The 24,544-nt window shown below is 38.9% G+C and overlaps 1 protein-coding gene across 16 annotated transcripts in view; it reads right to left on the minus strand.

The window, feature by feature from the left end:
* The window catches only part of ITGB6 (integrin subunit beta 6), a 126,012-nt gene that overhangs the window by 42,494 nt on the left and 58,974 nt on the right, over positions 1 to 24,544 (minus strand). For 15 of the 16 annotated variants that reach the window (XM_063090194.1, XM_063090155.1, XM_063090196.1 and 12 more), the window contains 3 exons: positions 20,893 to 21,058; positions 17,706 to 17,867; positions 14,449 to 14,544 (listed from right to left, as the gene is read on the minus strand). In XM_063090194.1, the coding sequence (XP_062946264.1) occupies positions 14,449 to 14,544; positions 17,706 to 17,867; positions 20,893 to 21,058 (424 nt within the window). The remainder of the gene's footprint in view (positions 1 to 14,448; positions 14,545 to 17,705; positions 17,868 to 20,892; positions 21,059 to 24,544) is intronic. The other variant, XM_063090162.1, reaches the window with a different exon arrangement.

A 24,544-nucleotide genomic window follows, 5' to 3' on the forward strand; every position in this document is an offset into this window, starting at 1 on the left:
GACTTAAAATTAAGAATTTCATCTATAGATTTAATGCAATCCCAATCAAAATACCAGCAAGTTAAATTTTGTGGAAAGCAACAGACAGATTCTAAAATTCATAAGGAGAGGAAAAAGGCCCAGAATAGCCAACTCAATATTGAAAGAGAAGAACAAAGTCGGACGACTGACGCTAACTGACTTCGAGACTTACTATGAAGCTGCAGTAATCCAGAGACTGTGGTACTGACAACAGAACAGATAAATAGATAAATGCAACAGAATAGAGAGCCCAGATACAGACCCATATAAAAATAATCAGCTGATCTTTGACAAAGAAGCAAAGGCAACACGATGGAGCAAAGATAGTTTTTTCAACAAACGGGGCTATAACAACTGGACTTTCACATGCAGAAAAACGAATCTAGACACAGACCTTACACCCTTCACAAAAATTAACTCAAAATGGATCACAGACCTACACGTAAAATGCAAAACCATGAAACTCCTAGAAGATAACATCAGAGAAGATCTACATGACCTTGACTTTGGTGATGATTTTTAAGGCACAACGTCAAAGGCATGATCTATGAAAGAAAGAATTTACAAGCTGAACGTAAACTTTAAAACTTCTGCTCTGTGAAAGATAATGTTGAGAGAATGAGAAGACAAGCCACAGACTAGGAGGAAATATTTGCAAATGACATATATGATAAAGGACTGTTATCCGAAATATACAATGAACTTCTAAAACACAACAAGAAAACAAACAGCCGGATTAAAAAATGAACAGAAGACCTCAATGGGCAGGTCACTGAAAAAGATATACAGATGGCAAACAAGCATACGAAAAGATGCTCTACATTGTACATCATCAGGGAAATGCAAATTAAACAACACTGAGATTCCACTACCCACCTATTAGAATGCCTAAATCCAAAATACTGACAACACCAAATGCTCGTCAGGATGTGGAACCCTCATTCCTCGCTGGTGGGAATGCAAAATGGTACAGCCACTGCAGAAGACGGTTTGGCAAGTTTCTTACAAAACTAAACATACACTTAGCAAACAATCCAAAAATCAAACTCCTTGGGTAAATACCCAAGTTGAAATCTTATGTCTACACAAAAACCTGTACACAGATATTTATAGCCGTTGATTCATAATTGCCAAAACCTGGAAACAATGAAGATGTCTTTCAGTAAGTGAATGTATAACAGTGGTGCATTCAGACATTGTAATATTATTCAGCACTAAAAGGAAATGAGTTAAATCATGAAAAAACATGGGGAAACCTTAAATGCATATTACTAACTGAAAGAAGCCAATCTGAAAAGCCTACATACTGTATGGTTCCATCTATATGACATCCTGGAAAAGGCAAAACTATGGAGCCAGTAAAAAGATCAGTGATTAGGGGGACAAAAGATGACTGGGGGGTACTGGGGGGAGAGATGAATAGAGAGAGTATGGAGGATTTTTAGGGCAGTGAAAATACTCTGTATGATACTACAATGGTGGATACATGTCATTATACATTTGTCAAAACCCTTAGAATGTACAACACCAAGAGTGAACCCTAATGTAAACTGTGGACTTTGGGTGGTGATGATGTGTCAATGTAGGTTCATCACTTGTAACAAATGTACCACTCTGGTGGGGGATGTTGATATCGGGGGAGGCTGTGCATGGGTGGGAGTAGAAAGTTTATGGGAAATCTCTATACCTTCCACTCAATTTTGCTGTGAACATAAAGTTGCTAACAGAAAAAATCAAGTCTGTATTTTAAAATTAAGATTTGCTTCTCAAAAGATGCCTTTAAGAGAGTGAGAGGTAGCCACTGAGTGGGAGAAAATATCTGTAGTACATGTGTCTGACAAAGGACTCAGTGCCAGAATATCTAAATGACTCCTACATATAAACAAGACAAAGACATCCACTTAATAAAAGTGGATATGCAAGTGGCAGATAAATACGTGAAAAGTGTTTAACATCTTTAATCATTAGAGAAACACAAATTAAAACCACAATGAGAAGCCAGTGTGTACCCTCTAGAATGGCTAAAATTTTAAAAACTGACAACACTCTCATACACTTGTAGCGGGAATGTAAATTGGTACAATTACTTTGGAAAACTAGTTGACAGTATCCACTAAAGATGAACGTAAGCACACCCCATGACCTAGCAATTCCACTCTTAGGTATATACACCCAACAGAAATGGACCCACAGAATGTATGACTATTCTAAGAGAAACGAATGCTTAGAGAAGCATTTGTTGTTGTGGATGAGGGTAATCAACATGTCACTTAAACTGCAGAAAGTGCAAGTAGTTCTGAAAGGGGTTCAGATCTGTTGCGTATTTAGCCGCAAGCAGTAATTACTTTCCATCTGGATCCCTTCTACCTGAGGATGGAGCCGAGGGAAGCATCCATGGGCAGACTCCTTGGCTCTCACTGGCCTCTCACTTTCCTCCTTCAGCATCTCTCCCTTGCTCAGGAGCTGGTCCCAGGACTAAGCCCTCAAGAGTTGCAATGACCAATTCAGGGGGCCTTGCAGCAGGAATGAGATGTGTTTATGGGCCTCCTGACATTCCCCACCACGTCTCCTGCCTTTCGGACACCTGCAACTTCAAAAACTCAAGGCTCCTGGAGCATTGTTGTTTGGGGGACCCTGTGACCGCCTCAAGGAAGTAGCAGAAGTGTGTGGGGAGGGGGCCACATTGCCCTTTCTCTCCTCACTTGCACCTGGCCGACTGTGCTGGTTCACAGAGCCCATGCTGCAGACAGGGCTAACGGTGCCCAGAACCCACCTACCCACCTTTTACTGTCACTTGAAGAAGACCAGCTACAGCTAACATTCATCCCTGGCAGTGTCATCCCTTCCATTCTTCACAGAAGCTCTGTTATTTAGGTACCATTATTATTCCTGTTTTACTGCCAAGATACTGAGGCCCAGAGAATTTAGTTAACTTGCCCGAGGTTATCCATGTAGGAAGAAGCAGAGCTGGGCCCACTGCATCCTCTGCCCTAGAGCTAGATCTATGAACCAGACCAATCCTGTTAGGTGCCTGGCAATGGCTATCCTGGTCTTGGTCTTGTGAGGTCGCTGTTGAGCCGGAGAGAGATTAATGAGCAAGCCTAAAACAGGGTATGTTAATTTCCTTGGGCTGCCTAACAAAGAACCACAAACAGAATGGCTTAAAACAACAAAAAGTTATTGTTTTATAGTTCTGGAGGCTGGAAATCCCAGATCGAGGTGGGGGGGAATCTGTCCTTCCCTCTTCCTACTTCTGGTGAGGCTGGGAATCCCTGGTATTCCTTGCTTTGTAGATGCCTCGCTCCAATCTCTGCCTCTCTTGTCTTTGCTCTTCTCATGTGTGTGTCTCTGTGTCTCTTTTCTTCATATATTCGATTAAGTCATATTTGATTAAGGATCTACCCTACTCAAGTATGAGCTCATATTAAATTAACCAATTATATCCACAATGACCCTATTTCCAAATATGGACATTCTGTGGTACTGGTGTTAGGTCTTTAACATATCTTTTTGGATGCCACAATTGAGCCCTTAACACTGGGCTAAGATTCTTTTAAATTGTTTAACCTTAAACCCTTAGTTTTAACTGGACAGGTGACTACCATGCCTAGTCTCAGAGCTAGTAAGTGGCAGAAATAGGTCTTGACTCTAAAGCCAGTGCTCACTATCTTCCACCAGGTCCTGCAGGAGCATCTGGTGCAAATGCCAATAGCAATCCAGCTGTCTCATTGGAAAGTTAAGATCATAAAGCTTGGTACGTACATTTATAGGGACTTAGAGATTACAGAACACTTACTTTCCTACCCAAAGCAAAAAGAAAGGAAAGAAAGAGTTGTGGCTGTAATGACTTTCAAACTCACAGGCTACAGCTTGAAAGACAGGTAGGAAGTAGCAAAAACACAGAGGTTAAAAAAAAAAAAAATTCCTGAGGGATGATCTTGTGCTATTTGTCTGGTCAAGGGAAAACAGCTCTTAGCTGGCGAAGCCACTCTTTTGTGCAGCAGTGTGCTTCTTCCAGAGCTAGGAGTGGGATGGGTTTGCTGAAATAAGTCCTTCTTCTGAAGTCAATCAGAAGGCTTTCTTCCTGTGAGGTCTTTCATTCTTGTGGGGTTTTATTCTGCCGGTTCTCATGTTCATTATCTGTAAATGCAGGGCTCCCAGTATTATGCAAAAGTTTACTCCCAGGCACGATGGTCTTACTAGGACACCCAAGATTCCAAAAAGAACGTGTAATTGTTTCTGGCACAAGGGTAGCATGAATGTCTTGTCTCTGGATTGCATGATATCTGCTTTGCCTTCAGGCTTTCAATTGTCAGCATTCCAAAGTCAGGCAGGTAGGATGGGAGTGTGCTAATTAGATCAGGTGCCTGATCTAGAAGTCTGCACCAGCAATGACTAGGTAGTTGGCTCAGAACTTTTGAGTACTACCTGTCTTTTCCCCGTCTGCCCGGAATGTAATTACCTTGTCAGCCAAGAAGTTGCAGCACACAGCTGAACGAACGCTCAGCAGCAGTAACAGAGTGATAAGGGAAGACAAATGGACCACGGCGCATGACTGTTCTGAGACAAACAAATGCACAGAGAGGAACTGGAGAAGGGAGACTTTGAGAACAAAGAGGTCGCACTGAGTATTTGTTACTGAGGGTACTTCAGATCTTCTCTTAATAAGATTACCTTGCTTTTGGAGAGAGATTGCAGACCGTTGCTGACTAATGCAAGTCCCAAAGCTTTAGAAAGCTCTTTTAAAATGGGAAGTGATGTGGGATTCAGTAGCAGCCTATGTGCTTTGCAGACCAAACAGCAGGTAATAAAACTTTGAAGGATGACTAGTAGGAAGGTGATGAAGGGGACGAGGAAACAGCAAGCAGGTGTATGTGCGAGGACTGCTAAAGAGCTGCAGGCCCTAAATACTCGAAGTGTGGTGGGTGGACAGGCAGCATCAGTAACATCTGGGAGCTTATTAGAAACGCAGAATCTTAGGCCCCAGCCCACACCTCCTGAATCAGAGTCTGCATTTTAATAAGGTCCCCAGGTGATTGGATACAACAGTGGAGCTTTTTAAAAAAAATACTAGTACCTGGATCTTAGCCCCAGAGATACTGATTTAATTGGACCATGGTGTAGCCTGGGCATTGGGTTTTTTAAAAAAGCTCCCTACATGATTGCAATGAGCCCCAAAGTTTGAGAACTGCTGGTGTAGACTGGTCTGTCAGAGGGTCTGTGGCGATTTGGAAAATAAAGGCATTATGTTTTTACACCTATATACCCATAATTCACATGTGTTTTCAGCTTGTCATAGAACTGTGACATCTACACTCAGCAACAAAAGTGGTATTTTCGAATGCCTGCTACCCATAGAATAGCACCATACTTACTTTCCCTAGCCTTCAAGATTGAGAGGTCTGGTTTCAGCCTACCTCTTCAACTCTACCCCCTTCTACCCCAGCTCATTCCAGGCCAACTGACCTTTTTTCAATTTCTCAAACACACTGAGCACTGAGTCCTTTGCTGCTTCAGGGCCTTTGCAGATGCCTTGTCCTCTTGAAAACTTCTCAACCTTGAGGGATGCTGTTTCCTTATCACTTCTTGAAAGGAATCTTCCCTGAAGATCCTATCTGAGGAAGGTCTTACTCTTTCCTCCTTAATTATTCTCCATTGCTGCACACTATTCTTTGTCATTTTTTGATAACACTGTTAAAAGTTGTAATTGGTTATTTGTTCTTTAATTATTGCTTGTCTGTTTCCCCCACTAGACTGTGAGCCCACGAGGACAAAAACAGGGTCTGTTTTTTATTCTCTGCTGTACTCCTATAGTCTAGTTCAGCCCTTGGCACATAGAAAGCACATAAATATTCATAGAATGAACGAAGGAAGGAAGGCAGGGATCAACAAACTATGGCCTGTGGGCCATATGTGGCCTGTTGCCTACTTTTGTAAAAAATTACGCTCATTCATTTATGTATTGTCCATGGCTGCTTTCGTGCTACAGTGGTAGAGTTGAGTAATCATGACAGAAACCATATGGTCCACAAAGCTTAAATTACTATCTGACTCTTTACAGATAGGCTGCCAGATAAAATACAGGATGCCCAGTCAAATTTGCATTTCAGAGAAATAATGAAAAGTTTTTAGCATAAGTGTGTTCCAAATATTGCAGGACATACTTAAACTAAAAAAATTGTTTGTTGCTTATTGAAATTCAAATTTAACTGGACATCCTGTATTTTTATAGGGTTTTTAAAGGATTGCTAAATCTGGCAATCCTTTAGAAAAAGTGTGCCAACCCTTGAATAAATGGATAAAGTGAGCCCAAAGTGTTCAAGCTCAACAAGTGACTTCAGAAATTTTCTATTTACTTTCTGAAGATTCAGTACTGCAGGGGCAACAAAATGTTAAACTGTTATAATTAATACTAGACTCTTTGTAGCAAATTTTGGGCTCTTCAGATGATTAGGCATAAAATTAAATATATATAATACTCCCAAACTCTTCTTATGTCCCTGGGGCTGTTAGTTTAACTTGTCCTCTTGTGCCTTGATGCCATTTGTGATTGTTTACAAAGGTGTGCCATGTGGAAAATGTCTGATTGCAGTTAGACTCCTGCATGGTCATCCAATTTGGGGTGAGCTCCCTTTAAGCATAACTGTAATTTCAGGCAGCCTTCCAGACACCGACACAGGCAGAGTGGCCAACTGCAACCATGGGAAAGGCTTCAGGGGACAGACAGGTAACTGAAACTCCTGCTTACAGGGACCCAGAGAAAGCATAAAGAAGGGTAGTTACACGTCTTTGAGCACTTTATGTCTCAGAGAGGAGTCTTGTTCACAGATGTAAGAGTCCTCTCCAAGGGAGCGCTTTGTAAGATAAGAAAATGGATGCTAGAAACAATTTGTTGATTCCATTAAAGTTATACCACGAACATGTAAAAAAGTAACCATTATCATGTGAATATGTAAAAAAGTAACCTGGGAGGTAAATATGCAGTACTTTGTGCAGGTTTGGGGGCTGCTGATGGGAGGGGGGAAATTTGCTTTAATTAAATTAATTAATTAATTAATTAATTTATATTGAATCATAATTGATTATACATATTTTGGGGGTTCAATGTTGACATATGTTGATCAAATCAATATTATTAGTACGTATATTGTTACAAATTGTACTTATTCTTTATGCCCCTTGTCCAATTTGCTTTTATTTTAAAGCAGACACCCTATTAGTGTGGCAACCATAGACTCAGAATTTTGTAAGAAGACCTTGATTTCATCTAATATTATTCTCATCAATAAAAATGATTGTTTGATGTACAACTAAATGCAATTTAATTTTTATGCCTTTGTAAAACTTGTAAAAAGTAAACTTATTCAAAGAACATACTTAATAAGTATAGTATGATGCCAGTTATGTTAAAATATGTAAATACATGCAAAGAAAAAAGACATGGAAGACATATTCTAAAACGTCAACAATGGTTAGCTACGTCTGAGTAGCGAGTTCACGAGTGATCTTTATTTTCTCCTTTGTGCTTTTCTATATCCCATTTTTTTGCAAATAACATGTACTAATTTCATAATCAGAAAAAGAGTAATCTATAGTTTTGTTATGGCCACAATTCCACACTACATTGCTGATGGGAGAGTAACTAATACAACCACTTTGGAAAGCAACTGGGACAAATCCAGTAAAATTGAAGATGCCAATCCCCTGTGACCAAGGGACTTCACTTCTAGATAGGAATCCTTGACAGAGAATAGATGTGCAAGGATGTGCATAGCTGCAACATCTGTAATGCTGCACAACTGGAAGTGACCTGATACCCTCCATTGCAGCATGGACACATTGCCATGTGCATGTGCACTAAGTGGAATATGCACGGAGGTGGAATGCAGTAGGCTAGAACTACATGTATGTCCACGGATAAGTCTCACAAACATAACACTGAGCCCAACAACATGAATAATCGAATGCCACAGAAATGTGCACTTAAAATTGATTAAAATTGGAAAGTTTATGTTACTTATATTTTATCATAATAAGAAAATATGATAAAAAACAAGAAACGTGAGATTGAGTCAAAAAGCAGGTTGTAGAAATGATATGTACAGCATGAAATTTAGCTTATAAGCCAAAACTACATAATTATTCATGGATATACATATATTTTTAATAGCACAAGAAACAAATGTGAGAATGATGAATGGAAAGTTTAGGATAATGGTTACCTCTAAGGAAGGAACGAGGTAGGTCAGATCAGAATTGGGCAGTTACACAGCAGGGAACTGTATCCAGGATGTTTCATTTCTTTAAAAACTCTGAAGCAAATATGGTGGCAAAATGTGAAAACTTGAGAAAACTGAGCATAGGTATGTGGGTATTCATTATATTACTTTATTTTACTGTATGCTCAACCTATATCGTTATAATAAACTTACAGCCTTTGTCAGACCGCCTGCCTCCATTTCCCCACTTTGATTGGAACCGTAGATAGTGATTACCACAGACAGTAGCTGTTCTAGATGGGACGGCCAGTGGCATTCCCTAGCTGTGTGGTCTGTTCTCACCACTCCGAGTTTTAATAAACCACAGGGCAGAATCCAAATTTTTTTTTTTTTTTCAAGTCAACACATCTTTAAATCGCTTGATTCATCTAAATTAACAGCAACAGTAAAGGACCCTAGATCAAGTGATTCATCTATTGGTTCATCTGTCAGGCAGCTCTGCTCCACCCTTGGGTTCTGTGCTTTTGAAGTGACTTTTAAAGTTGGTTACTTTATGAAAAAGGCTGTTTCTCTGGTGACCTAGTGGTTAGGAATCGGCATGCTCTTTCACTACAGCAGCCCGCGTTCAATGGTGACTTATCTCAGTGGTTAAGGCTGTAGACTCCGATTTTCTGGGTTCAAATCCTGGCTCTCACTTGCAACTTGTTTCCATAGCATAAGATGAAAATTAAATGATAAAATGAATGTAAAACCCTCATCTCCCCCCCTCCTCCCAGGCTGTCACCTAAGAAGCTCTCAGCGAACATTCCCTATTTCCCTATTACTTTCATAGTCATAGTTTCATATAATGTCTGGCCCTCAGTTTTTACCCTTATAATGTGAAGGACTTGATCCAACACTATGATACTATTAGCATCAAAGGCAGTTTCATGATTGCCAATTAATTAGCTGCCCCCATAACACAGATGGTGAACAGACAAGAGTAAAAACACTGACAGACATGAAAACTTGACCCCTCAGCAAAACTACGCCATGGGGTCTCTTTCCAGAACATAATCTGTAAAAGGCTTTCACCCTGTTTTTTGGGCAAATTATTGGCTTGTAAGCCTGTTAACACTCTATGAGACTTCTTTGAAGCAGGCACTGTATCTTATTCTCCTCTATAGTCACAAAGTCTGACCTGGTTCATGGGAGGTGCTCATGAAATGTTTGATGAATGAATGAATAAATGGCCATGCAATCAATAGCATCTTGGTTCCAATAATATACTATGCATTCTGGGTGTTGTATAAATCTTGAAACATTTAGATCTTTTTTTTTTGGCAGCTGGCCAGTTCGGGAAACTGAACCCTTGATCTTGGTGTTACATAGCTGTGCTCTAAACAACTGAGCTAATCAGCCCTAGATCGTGTTTTGATGAAATCTCATTTTGTATTTCTACATAGGTTGGCCTAATAGGGCATCTCATTAAGGCCCTACTTTGTATCTATACTTTTTTCTTTCTGTGCATTTATTTTCTGCATTATGAGGCTTTGAGTACTTTTTACAGAGAAGTACTGTGTGATCTAAGAGGTAACTACGGATGATTATTCATAGTAGGGATTTATTAATTAGTCTGGAAACTCTGCCTGATAATCTGAATACATCAGTTTTATCACCAAATCCTCCCTCTCTGAGGGATGTTTTAATTAATGAGGAAAGTGTAGGCAGCTGGCTTTCCTCAGTCTGTTCTCAGATACCATCAATTAAGCAGAAATCAAAATCCTTTCCATTACACTTGAATTAAAGAGCAATTTATGAACTCTATGGAGATGCCTCATAATCCAGAAGTTGTCTTTTTACTCCCAGATGATTTTATTTTTACTAAAATCACAAGTTTGGAATACCCCATTGCAGGATGGGACTGATAGGATGAAGAACAACTTCTTAGATCATGCCCTAAAATTAGCCACCTTACAGCTAACTACGTTATCTGTATGGAGATCATTGGAATTCATGGTAATTTAGCCCCTCCAGGATTAGAGACATTAACTTTTAAAGCTGGAGGTCATCAGGTCCAGTCTTCTTATTTTGTAAACTCTTAGGTCAGAGAGATAAAGTGATTTCCATTGGAGCAAAATTGTTTTGATCTTTTCCAACAGGAACATCACAAAACAAAACAATGAAACACATTAACAAGTAGCAAAGGGGTCCAATTTTTATTTGCTCTCCCTCCCTATTTTCTCTGCCTCTGTTCCTCTGTTGGTTCAGTGAAAAGCTCAAAAGAAGATTCATAAAAGACTTAAAGCCCCAAAGCCATAATTAAACATATCAAAACCCGTTAATATTATTATTATAAAATTAGTTAAGTTGAAGCAATCAATATTCTTTGGCATTAACTGTTGGAATTTTTTACAGTTCAATGACTTGTTTTGGCATTTTATATACTAAAGTTCTGTGTAACGTCCCTGAAAATCACCTTTCAAACTAAATTTGTTGTCTCATGATGCAATAGAATCACTGAGACAGTGAGTTTAAAAAAAAAAAGCTCAAAAGAGCAAGAAGAGAGAAAGGGTGAAATAAAAATTGGGTTGATTCCTGAAAAATTAATACTAGTGTATGGTAGATGGTAGATCATTTTCACGAGTCTTAAAAGGACTCTGGGCTCACAGCATGCTGTGGCTGCTCTTTAAGCCTGGTTTTGATCTAATGGCCATCAGGTGGACAATTGCTCAGGGGTTTTCTTTTCATGTCCTAGTGAGAAGGCTGTGGAGCTTCTCCAACTGGTTGGTCCTAAGACTGATGGCAGAGGGTTTCTTTCCTCTCTGGTGCCATCTGGGTCCAAGGTGGAAGGGCTAGAAGAAGGGACAGACAGGGCTGGCAAGAATCCAGCAATGGTCAGTGCCCCTCCTGCTCTGCGTGCATGGGTGTCCTCAACCCTGATGAATATTTGTCACATAGACCTCCAAGTCCCTATTTAGAACATTTGACCCAGTTTTAGAAAAGATGAGGTGATTTCGTTTCACCATTTTATGCATTCAATAAATATTTACTGAAAATGTGCTGTGCATGGAGAATTGGCCTACACAGGAAGATGAGCAAGACCCACTGTCTTCTCAAAGAGCTGATAAGAGCTTTTTGTCTCCAGAGGAAAGGGCCCTTTGGTGGCATAAAACCCTGCTTGCACCCCGTCCCCATGCTTTAGAAACATCACTCTGTACTAATAACCACAATTAGGGACAGCAATTAGTGGTCACACGTGTTAGTGAGTAAACAAACTGGAGGTGTCTATTACCAATATACTTCTTGTTTACTTTCCAACAGCATTACATCATAAATACCAGTCATATAGTAATCATTGTTATTAACATCACAAAAGTCATCTCTCGCAGCCAGATGTAGACATTCTGAAAAAATATAGGATATTTTAAGGTCTTGCAAATAACCTGAGGTGATTAATGATATGATTTGACAATGTAGTAAAAAACACTGATTTAATTGCTTTTTATCTCAATACCTCACTAGGAAGGAAAGACTAGTTAAATTAGACAATTGGGGTTTAGTGGCCTGATACTATCCTAATGTAAATTAAGAGGAAACATTTAAGAACAACAGAGAACACAAATTTTTTTTAACTAGAGTAATAGGAATCCTGATTCAAAATGGTATTTAGCACTAGAATGTAATATACTACCTACTGCTCAGTCTATTATCTGTCATTATCTTTTGAACCCTGTAATTGGATGAACAGGAACTGTTCATAATAATATGTTTGTTCAAAATCACCTGTTTGCTGGAGTCTGGAGCACACACTGCAGTCATATTGAATTGACGGCAAAACTGCTTACTTCACCCTTTCCGTTGTTTGTGATCTCTGTTACAACGATGTACAGGAACACTACAAACCTGGGCAGTCCAAAGCATTTTACCAAAGCTACTGAAAACACAGTCATTTTTCCTGCATTCCGTGAGTGGGCACATAAATCTTACTTGCTGCAAGTCAGGGCTGCCACTGAACCTAACCCACCCCCTGCCTGCTGTGCAGGCACGCAACTATGCTCAACACATAACTCGAGAAGAAAATTTTCCTTCTGGAATTTTCATTAGATCCAACCACGTAATTGCATTATTTATCCTATCACTGGTTTTATTTTTCAGTGATTCTTCAGTGGTTATGTTCCTTATATCACGGCTTTCCAAACATCAGATTGCATAGGTCTCCTGCACTCATAAGACTCCTTGTAAGAGATGTAAATTGAAAGGCAACACGAGCCATTATCAGTCTATTTTCTGTTTTCATTATCAATAAAACAGGAGATCAGCATTTTCACGCTGGCTTCAGGGAAGTGCAATGTTGCTGTCATTATCATTAGTCCAGGATGCTGCCTGCCCCCACTGAAGCAGGTAGAATGACAGGCCCATCCAGATAAAAATAAAATAATGAAATGACCAGAGCCAAAGAGTGGGCTGCTGACCTGGTTTGCTGCATGACTCCCTAAATGTCCCTTTGAATTTAGCAGAGCCTGGATGGTAAAGACCACAGATCATGACAGAACATAAATTTGCCTCATAATGAGATTAGTAGGCAGGCAAAATAAATGTCCTGCTGTTACATTAGAGACAGGCTCTAATCTGGCATTTTCCTTGGAAATGATCATTTTCTCTGCAACAGGGGAACCATGGATGCAACCAGCTCAAATCCGGCAGATTCTGTTTTACCATGCAGTTATTTTTCATCTCCCTCTGTCTTTTTAATAGCAGTTTTGGGAAGGTGTGTAAACGAGTTGTGAGTTTTAAAGACTATTACCAAAGTGAGTTATGGGAGTCTATGTTCGTGATCATCGGTCGTGTTCCCCAGACTCCCCTTTGAAGAAAAGTTCTGTGCAACTTCCCCTCCCCCTTCTAAACCGGAGCCCTGCTGTGGAGGAGTCGTGACCCCCAGGGTCCCCTTACTATAGCCTTAATGATCAAAGACAGAATAGACTCACTATTGTGCTTCGGCCTTTTTTTTTTTAAAAATCTCAACAGCAACTCTACTACTTAAAACCACTGTAAACAAGTATCACCTACTAAAGAGCCATAAGAAAATGCCCAGATCAGGTGAAACCACATGGTCTCTGAGCAGAACAAAGGCCTTGAGTATGGAGCTTGATTGCACAGGACTTCCTTGGTTTGCAGCACAAGGCAATTTCACCTGGGAGTATAATACCCTCCTCTCATTAAAATGCAAGATAGTATCTCCTCCTGAATCCTTTCTATAGAACCCAATGCAAATTCCTGGGCTGCACTTTCCTCAGTGGTGAGTGGCATTTAATCAAAGCCTTCTGTGAAATAATCTCAGTTTCACAAGCCCTGTAAAGTCACCAAGCAAGTTAAGAGGTCCTTTTACAAGGAATGGGAGATCAGGTCTGAATTTAGGAGTACGTGAAGCTTCTGCATGAAAGGCACAATTTAATTTCTCTTCATTTTCTAGGGCCCATGCTAACGTCTCCTTACTTGTCTGTGAAACTGCAGATTAGCAGATCATTTGCTAGTACCCCAATTCATGGTATTTTGATATAATGTTTTTTTAGGCTGGGAAGAAACCATAGAAATATTTTGTGTTGGCATATACATTTTAAAGTTTATAAAGTGGTTTATGAGCATCACTTCATCTTATAAAACAGTTCCCTTTTTGCATTTGGTGCTTCCATCCAAAAACTTGAACTGTAAATCCAACTGTTTTAGGGAGAAATTATTCTTTTGGCCCAATTTAACAAGTTTTTTTCTTTTACCTTTCTACTTCTCAATAGCTTGAGTTGTGTCTCCACTTGTGTCTTTTCTATGTATCTAATTTGCGAATGTCAAAGAATTTAAAGTCAATTCTCCCACTCTCAAGATTTCCTTTGTTCTCTGTTAACTTTCTCCTCATCAGATAAAACAGTTCAAGGGGAGATAGACTAATTTCTCCTTAGGTAAGCGGTCCTATGTTTATTGGCACTCTTCTCAACTTATCTTTTTATTTTTGTCACTCTTTTTTGTCCCATGATATCTGCCCCCCACACCCACCGCATCTTTCTGTTTATAATTTAAATTGCAAGCAGTAAATGAATCCACTTTCCCAAGGGCCCAGTGTGTTTTGTATGTGTTAATGATTATCTAATAGCCTTCCCTGTGTTCAACTCACAGTTAATGTTAAAGTTTCACGGCACATAATCTCCCTGGAATTTCCCAAATTATGTTTGCTTACCTCATATAAATGAACTTGTTCCTGGGTTACAGCAAAGATCAATAACACGTTGTTTTGTACCAGTTTATCAATAAGTTGTCCAATCGTAGGATATTCCTAAAATTAACATAGAGATGTTAAGTTTCATCTTAATAAAAGAATGTAAGGATACAAATATTTATTTCAAAGATATCTTACTGAGTTTGGCATTTCATTTCTTTTTTTTTTTTTTTTTGTCGTTTTTTCGTGACCGGCACTCAGCCAGTGAGTGCACCGGTCAGTCCTATATAGGATCCGAACCCGCGGCGGGAGCGTCGCCGCGCTGCCAGCGCAGCACTCTACCAAGTGCGCCACGGGCTCGGCCCCTGAGTTTGGCATTTCAATGCTTACAGACATTATTGTATTTATCGCTCTAAGTGATAAACAAATATACAATTAGCATCATTCACTTAGTTGGTTTAATAATTATTTCCTAAATATTATAAATCCAATTAAATCCTGAGTCAGTTCCTGTCAATGTAGTGTATTATGCTCTGTCATTTCTAAGTAGACCACTTGAAATTTATTTAAAAACTGATAGTGTGTCATATTTTCAAGGGTAGAGAAATATTTTTTTTTTCTTCTAAGTGCCACTTACCAGCAGGTAGGAATATTAGAGTTGAGGGAAGGGCAGAGAGACTATGATGTATGTGACAGAGGTGACTCTTAGAGCTCTGAAACTCTGGAATTATATAAGGTGGAATGAGGGTTAAGGAGGGGACAGTGTGCTGAGGAATGACACACTACTGTCTGATTTGAGACATTCCTGTTTTAGTACTTGGGTTTGGTCTTACTGCCATTTTAATATCACAAATCACTTCTATGGGATCCTGCAATATTTTTACAGGACAATTGAAAACACATTGTACTTAGTAAGCACATTGTACTTCTGTTCCATTGACATGTTCATTCCAAATACTTTTTAAAATAATAGAAGTTATTAGTTGTCAAATTTTGAAGATGGATTTTACTTTTCAAGTCTGGAAAACACGGAGCACACTTGCCTGTCAAATGAATGCACATGTGCATAATGTACAAAGAGGAAACTCAAATGAGGGAGCAGCCTGCAAACAATTATGCTAAGAATATGTTGGTTATGACTGAAGTCAGCCAAAATGGAGGAAAACTGAGAGATAAGCCCTCCTGTACCCTCCTGTGTGTTCACATATTCTCAGCACTACTGGAATATTTTCATCTAAAGTCTTCTTTAGGTACAAGGTTCAAGTTGAGAGAAAAGCCTAGTTTTTCCTAAAATACTCAGGTAAATTACCCAACTACAAATCTGGCTATGTAATAATATGTGCTGTCCATCATATTTGGATTTTCATTAGTAGAGATATCAGATACTATTAATCTTCCTGAGTCTGGCATGTTCAATTTCCTCTGCTTTTCAACTGCCCAAATATCTTTCACCCTAAAGCCTAAATCCCTCCAAAGCTGGCCCATCCTCACCTCCACATGTTCCTGTACTTTTCGCCTGCTGTGTGTGTATAGCCAGGATCAAACCGCATAGCCCTTCATAGGTGGGCAAATGTGGTTTTCTATTTGAATCAAATCTGTTGGTTTAACTCCCACAAATATACTGTAAGTTCAGGGCCAGGAACCACATCCTACTATTTTGTGGCCCCAGGAATCTGGCCTGGTTTTGAGTCCGCAGGAAGTGCTCAAAGGCCCCAGGGGGCTACGTTGCAGGCAGGCATGGAAATGGTCCATGGCTTCTGTGCATTTGTAGCAAATTACTCAGCAAGAATGAATTGAACATTCATTAGATGAGAAGTTCATATTAGGCCATAGATAGTGTTTGCTTCTATGATCGTGCTACTTTCAAGATGTCTATTATGGGGTATTTAAAATGTTTCAAGAAAAAGTTAATGAAAAAGATCCATTTCTCACAGTTTCTCATCTATTATTGACTAAAAACCAAAATGTGGCTATCTGCCTGGTACTGTAATATGAAAAGGCAGATTATGTGATTAAAGAATATACATGTTTGGGGAATACTACTGATCAAAAGTCAGGGGAAAACATTCATGTTGAAATTTAAAAATTTAGGTCAAGAAATGGTAGTGAGTAATTTATAAACTGTTAGAGTTTCCAGAAATAGTTTTTCCAAGTGATATTAGAGTTCTGGGTCTCTTTCTCTTTCTCTCTCCCCTATATAGACTTCTACAGCATTATGGTTTAAAGAAGTCACTTAAATTCTCTGTACCATATTTTCGCAAATGTTAAATGGGGATAATATGACCTTCTCAGGTTGCTCCTTCATAATTCAATTCTATTTCATGTAATAGTCACCCACCATGTTCCAGGCACTGTGCTGTCAGGAAACAGAAATAATAAACCAGTCCTGGCCCTGAGGAGTGTGCAACAGAGAAAGACAGACAGATGTAGGCAAACACGTTTCCACATACAGATGTGCAAGAAGACATCTATGTGTGAGAGCAAAAGGAGAGACGATCACTTCGGGGTCTGACAGAGGTCAAACAGGGCTCTCTAGGAGCACTAATGATTGAACTCGGTGTTGGAGGATAATGAAGAGTTTCTCAGCAGCCTCGGAGGGAAGGACATTCCGAGTAGAGGGAATAACATGTGCATGCACAGCATGGCAGCCTCATAGTTCCTTCAGGGAAAGCAGTTGTATACCCAGGGTTCTGTTAAGGATCAGATGAGATCATGTATGCCAAAAGAGCTTCAAAAAGTTTACCTTGTTTTACACAAGTCAAGTATTTTTTTCTTTAAATGTCACCAGAATTTTAAAAATGACATACAATAAGCCAAATGTTAATAAGCACCAACCAAATAGTACCTGACTAGTTGTTTCCCACGGAGCACCGTGGTCCATGAAAGCATGGCATGATTTAGGGGCATGGCCCTGGAATTATCATTCACAGCAACCCTTGTGTGGTTACTGTTCTGGTCTGAGCCTCCCTTTTGGGGCTGTGGTTGAGAACAGAATGAGCTGCCTATACGGCTTTGTGCTGGCCCCAGGACCTTTGAGAAGTTGGGGAGGTTCTGGGATCATGAGTGCTATAGCAGATCAAAACTTCTGCCATGTCCCCACCACCCACCTATGCTCCTCTAATGATGGGAGAATTGAGGGGAGGCACTTTTAAAATCTCAAATCATAAAATGTGCACTGTTTTCAGCAAGTGCGAGTTATTCCATGTTGCATTACAGCAATTGTTACTTTGTTGGCCTACTTATAGCCCTGACAACAGTGTAGCGCACAGCTTACACACCAAGACAGTTGACATGGAGTACTCATTCTTGCTGTCCAAGTGACAAAGCCCATCATTAGGAATGACGATGCCTGCCAGTTTGCTGTCCATTCCAAAATGAGAATCAGCATCACTCACAAAGACCAGGAGGTGGAGGGAATCGTTCCGCCAGCCAATTTTTTCCTGCAGTGAGAAAGAAACATTTGGATGTATTGGAGAGAGACAGGCATTTATTTTGTGTGGATCAATTATGCCTGGACACATTCAGAGTATGAAAAATATATTGCTGGTCTATCTATTTTAGCCTTTTCCATCTATTGTGAGTTGAAAATATTCATAAATTAAAAAATGAAATTCTGTGACATTTGTTTTTTCCTGGATAACATTTTCAGATGATTTATGCTTCACAAAAAAAAGTTCTGCTACAATCAGTATTCAGTTGATCTTGACTTTTATATAGTTAATTATTTTTACTATCCAGCTTTCAATTCACCAGAAAAATGAAGGGAGGAGGTGGGGGAGGTCACAGATAATCCCAAATCCAAACTGAAGCAAAACTAGTCAAAATGCAATACAAAATGGACTCAAAGTAAACCTGTTTCATTAAATGTCACCCAATAGTAGGCATATATTTCTCTTTCTAATGATATCATCCAAAAATTAGAAGTTTAATAAAAGGATAAGAATTGCTTATCAAAGTATGGCCCCAAGGTCCTGCTAATTAAGACGGTCTGTTTTCTGTGTCTAGCAGAGCTCTCTCCTTTAATTAATATTAGTACAGGAACTAGCTGGGCAAAAACTCATCCTCTTTCCTCCATCCCACCTTATCCTGTTCCTTCCTCCTCTAATTCCTTGCCCCTTCCATCTTCTAGGAACTTCAGCCCTGTCTCTTTCCTGACATTTTCCATGGAGGGCTATTGTCTACAGACAGGGGAATCATTCTCATAGATCCTTGTCAGATAGTCAAGGAGAAGCAGAGTTCCCACAATGTTGTAGATATGTACTGACATGTATAGATATATACTGATTCAGGGTATTTTTATTTTCTTTCATTAATGTTCTGCCTTGGGTTTTTTTCTTTTTAACCATAGTTAATTCAAAAACTAATTAATTGGATCTTGATCTTTGAAAACTTTTTTTATTGAAGCATAATTAATTATGTATATTTTGGGGGTACAACATTGACTACCATCACCTGTATACCATATGTATTTGATCTTTGAAAATTAATCATATATGATTATTGTTTCAATCAAATTTTCCCAACACTATTGATACTACCAAAATGATCTACAGATTCAATGTAATCCCCATCAAAATACCAACAATATTCTTCACAGAAATAAAAAACAATCCTAACATTCATATGGAAGAACAAAAGACCCTGAATAGCCAAAGCAATCCTGAGCAAGGAAAAAAATAAAGCCAGAGGAATAACACTATCTGACTTCAAATTATACTACAAAGCTATAGTAACCAAAACAACATGGTACTGGCATAAAAATAGACACTTGGACCAATGGAACAGAATAGAGAACACAGAAATCAACCCACATACTTACAGCCAACTGATCTTTGACAAAGGCACCAAGAACATACATTGGGGAAAAGATCGCCTTTTCAATAAGTGGTGCTGGGAAAACTGGACATCCATGTGTAGAAGAATGAAACTAGACTTGTAACTCTCACCATACAAAAAAATCAACTCCAAATGGATTAAAGACTTAAACATAAGACCTGAAACTATAAAACTCCTAAAAGAAAACATAAGGGAAATACTTCAGGATGTAGGATTGGGCAAAGATTTTATGAATAAGACCCCAAAGACACAGGCAACAAAAGAAAAAATAAACAAATGGGATTATATCAAACTAAAAAGCTTCTGTACTGTGAAAGAAACAAGTAACAGAGTGAAAAGACAACCTATGGAATGGGGGAAAATACTTGCAAACTATGCAACCAACAGGGATTAATATCCAGAATATACAAGGAACTCAAAAAATTTAAATAGTAAAAAAAACAAGTAACTTGATTGAAAAAATGGGTAAAGGAGCTAAATAGTCATTTCTCAAAGGCAGAATACAAATGGCCAACAGGTACATGAAAAAATGCTCAATATCGTTAAATATCAGGGAAATGCTCATCAAAACCACACTGAGATATTATTTCACCCCAGTCAGATTGGCTATTATCAAAAAGGCAGAATAACAAACGCTGGCAAGGATGCAGAGAAAGAGGATAGGATACACTGTTAGTGCACCTGTTATGGAAAACAGTGTGGAGATTCCTCAAACAAATACAGATAGAACTGCCATACAATCCAGCAATCCCATTGTTGGGTGTACACCCAAAGGAATGTAGATCATGTTGAAGGGATACCTGCACTCCCATGTTTATCATAGCTCTATTTACAATGGTTAAGAGTTGGAACCAACCTAAATGTCCATCAACAGGCAACTGAATAAGGAAAGTGTGGTATATCTACACAATGGAAAACTACTCTGCCATAAAAAAGAACGAAATTCTGCCATTTGCAGCAACGTGGATGAGCTTAGAGAAAATTATGTTAAGTGAAATAAGCCAGGCACAGAAAGAGAAATGCAGCATGTCCTCATTCATGAATGGGAGGGAGGAAAGAAGGAAGGAAGGAAGGGAGGGAGGGAGGGAGGAAGGAAAGAAAGAAAGAAGCAACAGTCATAATAATTCGTTGAACTTTCAAAAGGAGAGAATGAAACCGAAGCCACCAGAGGAAGGAAAGGGGGAGAGGGAGGGTGGTTAGTGAGAAATTGGTAAAGGGCCACAAAAAATGATTACAATGTGTAATAATAAATATAGTAATTATCTTGATCACATATTGCACACAGGTATTGATATTCAATGCTATACCCCACAGATACGTACAATCAATAATGTTTCAATTAAAAAAAAAAACTATATGAAAGAGTTCAGATCCGCATACTGGTCAGCCTCCAAAAATAAAAATAAATAAATAAATAAGAATTTTCTTAGATTATTCAAATATTAGGCATAAAAAACAGTTCCTATTTCAACATGATTGAATTAAGAATTTTGTGTTTTAAGAAAAGTATCAAATGTAGAAATATGATGATTAAAGGAAAGATAAAATTAGCTAGGCTTTTCAAAGTAGATTTGTTAGTCAGGATGAAATTTATGTTAGCAGAGTGAAACACTACTCCCCTCAGCATACCTTACACACAGCAGCTTGCATAATTGCATCAAATCCACCTTCAGGTGTGTCAATATTGGCAGAAATTTTCTGATTCTTCACAATTTCATTGAATCTTTCGGCATCATTTGTCAATGGCAAAATGTGCTTGAATCCAAATGTTGGTAGGCAGAAGTACAGAATACTACTGGAAAAGTAAAATGTAAAAATAATCTTGGTGAAGTATGATGCAACACACAATGAATGGATTTGATAGTTTAGCAACATTTCATTAAATGAAGATGAATTTTTCCAGAAGGCCTGACTCTGTAACTTTGCTATAAATCTCAATTAAGGTTGTTGTCATCTTCTCCCACCCACTATGTTTCCAAGTTTATCATATTAGCTAGCACAGAGCTTACTGTGTGTCTCGCACTGATTCAAACTCAGATAACAGATATCAGGTGATCAAACTCCCACTGCATTGAGTGTGTGTGTGTGTGTGTGTGTGTAATCACTACTTCCGATTGCCTCCCAACCAAAATCCACATTAACTTTACATTGTGACAATGATTTTTTTGTATTCTGGTGTCTCACGCTGTCATCGGGTATGAGTCACCCTGTAGCAAGACAAGAGAGGAACCTGTCTTGCTCCTCCTCTGCTCCCTCCTGTACTCCCAGCCCTGCCTGCTGAGGGATCAAAAATCACAGCAAGGCTATTGATTCTAGTGTCTAACTCTACTGTGATTGAATAGACTGTTGTGGGTCAGCCTGGGAATAAAACGATCACCTAAAATGCCATGTTAGGATGAAATCTGCACCAAGGATATTACAGTAGAACAGAAAGAGCTGATCATGAATTCAGACACGTCTTATTTTGAAAGCCAGTTACTAGCTGTGTGTGAAACTTTGGGCAAGTTACTCAACCTTTTTGAGCTTTGGGTTTTCATTTGTAAAATTGGCATAATAATATGGGCAGAGGCTTTCAACTTAAGGTCCAAGGACCAGCAGCGTAAACATCATGTGGGAAACTGTTAGAAATGCAAAATCTGGAGCACTGCCCCAGACCTACTGAGTTAGAAATGCTGGGGGTGGGCTCAGCAAACTGTGTTGTACTAAGCTTTCCAGATGCACGCTAAAGTTTAAGAATCATTGGTGTGAAAGCGCAAAGAGACATAAAAGAGTAGCCACCAGGGAGGGTGTGGAGTACTGCCCTGGGAGAGCTGGTTGACTTTTGTAAGGACACACGTGGGGCCTGGGCCTGAGCCCTGCGGGTCCAGCAGCCTGTCTTTTCAGCACCTGAAGAGCAGGTGCCTCTTTCAAGGTCAGGTTCCTGTTTAGCAAGTTCGTCTGCCTGAGGTCTACAGTTGGTCCTCATTATTTGCAGATTTAGTATTTCTGAATTCTACTCATTAAAATTTATTTGTAACCCCCAAATCAATACTTGCATCAGTTTTTCAGTCATTCATGGACATGGGCAGAGGCAAAAAAGATGTGAATCTCCCCATGTGTACGTTCGCCACTGAGGTCAAGCAAGCCCAAGCTCTGCCTTCTTGTTTCAGCTCACATACTGTAAACACGTGTCCTTGTGTCCTTTTCACCGTCTTTTTAGTGCCATGTTTGTGTGTGTGTGTGTGCGCGCATGTGCGTGCTTTTTATTGATAATTCCATTGTTTAAAATAGCCCCTAAGCATGATGCTAAAGTGCGATATAGTGTTCCAAAATGCAAGAAGTATGCAGTGCCTTATGGAGAAAATATGTCTGTGAGATAAGCTTAGTTCAAGCATCAGTTATAGTGCTATTGTCTGAGAGTTCAACAGTAATGAATTGACAATATCTATGAAATAAGGTGTTTTTAGACAAAAACACACAAAACAAGATTGTGTATTGATCGGTTGCTGAAAATGTGTGACCAGAGGCTTGCAGGAACCTAACTCTGTATTTTCCTTAGGAGCAATGGTTCAGTATGCAATAATTCAGTGCTTAGGGTGAATTTGTAGAACATGACTACCATGAATAAAGAGAATCAATTGTGTTTACAAATCAGAATGACTGCTGATTCTTATACACTGAGTAATGAAGCTCTCATTGGGACCAGAATGCTGGTGTCTGCAGGGACAGTCATTTTCTTCCTGTCAGTCAGCTTCCATGGGAAGCAGCTGAGAATCTGATGTGTCCCCAGGCTTCAGAACAAGGAGTGCTGTAGGACCCCAGCACAGAGTGGCACAGCCTGAGATGTCCAAAGACAGTTATCTCCAGAATGGACGCTCTTGCCCACAGTTGGCCCCTCCCCCATCTGTGGTTGGCTTCCTCTGCTGACAAAAGTTTGGGACGCTATGACAATCAACAGGCCTGGAAATTCTGGAACTGCCTTGGCTAAGGTTCTTGGATACATGTGGCCCACACTTGCTTCTGTGACCCCTCTATCTCTACCCTTCCCGAACCCAGGCTTATCTGTTCTTTTAGCTGTGTCAAGACACTGGGTCTCTTGGGCTCGGGAGCCTGTCTGCTGCTTCCAGGTAACTTTTCATATTTTCTTTCTGATTCATTATGTTTAACTTTAACTCTCAGAAGGCAATCTTATTCTTTTATTTTTAATATCATGCATCAGGTTTCACTGAAACTCTGAAGTGCTGACCACAGATAGTATCTACTTAGTAGGATTGTTGTGAGGCTTGAATGAGATAAAATATGCAAAAAGCACCAGCACAATGAGCTTTTCAGAGTAAGTGGTTAATAAACGTTAGTGTCATTTCCTGCATAAATCACTTCACACAGAGTCTAGCACCGATCTGAGGACAGATAATGGATCTGGATAATGACATTTCTAGAATCGCATGTTATTTCCTGATTAAAATAATAATGCATGTTCATTAAAGAAAATATGAGTTTTATATGAAAATGTACAGAAAAAATAACAAATTTTAATGGTTGTGAGATGTATTATAGTTTATTTGATCATCTCTCTATTGCTGAAAATTTATTTTGAAAATCTATCTATAATTAAATAATACAGTGATTTCTCTACATACATCTTCACAAACTATTCTATATCTTTGCTTAGAATAAGTTCTTTGATGGGGGATTGGAGAATTACCTTTGAGCCATATTAACAAACTCTTTTCCAAAGAGTTTGTATCAGTAGCCATTTCTAATATTTGTGTATTAGACTGCATCATTTAAAAAAACAAAACTGTCCCAGTTGATTAGATACAATTATTATTTTTAATTTTCATTTTATTAGTACTAAGACTTGTTAGTCTTATGCACTTGTCCATATTTATTAACATTTTCTATTTCTTCTTTTGTCAATTGCCGGCTTATATCCTTTGCTCATTTTCTTATTAGGGTATTTTTGATTTTCTAATTTAATTTTCAGGACTCTTTTAAAAATATTAACGTTCTTTCCTTGTAGTTTATCTTTTAATTTTGTTTGTAATGTTTTTGGATATATACCTTAAAACATTTTATGTAGTTAAATTTTTCCCTACCCTCAAATATGAGATGTATTTTAAAGTGTAATATGAAGACGAGGTCTAATTTTTTCCCCCGAAATAGTTAACCTGTTAAATGACAATAATTTAGCATCTGTTCTAATTGCCCTGATAGTGTTTGAAATACCCATGGAGTCGTAGAAAATGCATTAGATTTAGAATAAAAAGACTGAACAATTATCTACCTTTATGAAAGTTCC

The sequence above is a fragment of the Cynocephalus volans genome, chromosome 1 (genome assembly GCF_027409185.1).
Source record: "Cynocephalus volans isolate mCynVol1 chromosome 1, mCynVol1.pri, whole genome shotgun sequence".
NCBI lineage: Eukaryota > Metazoa > Chordata > Mammalia > Dermoptera > Cynocephalidae > Cynocephalus > Cynocephalus volans.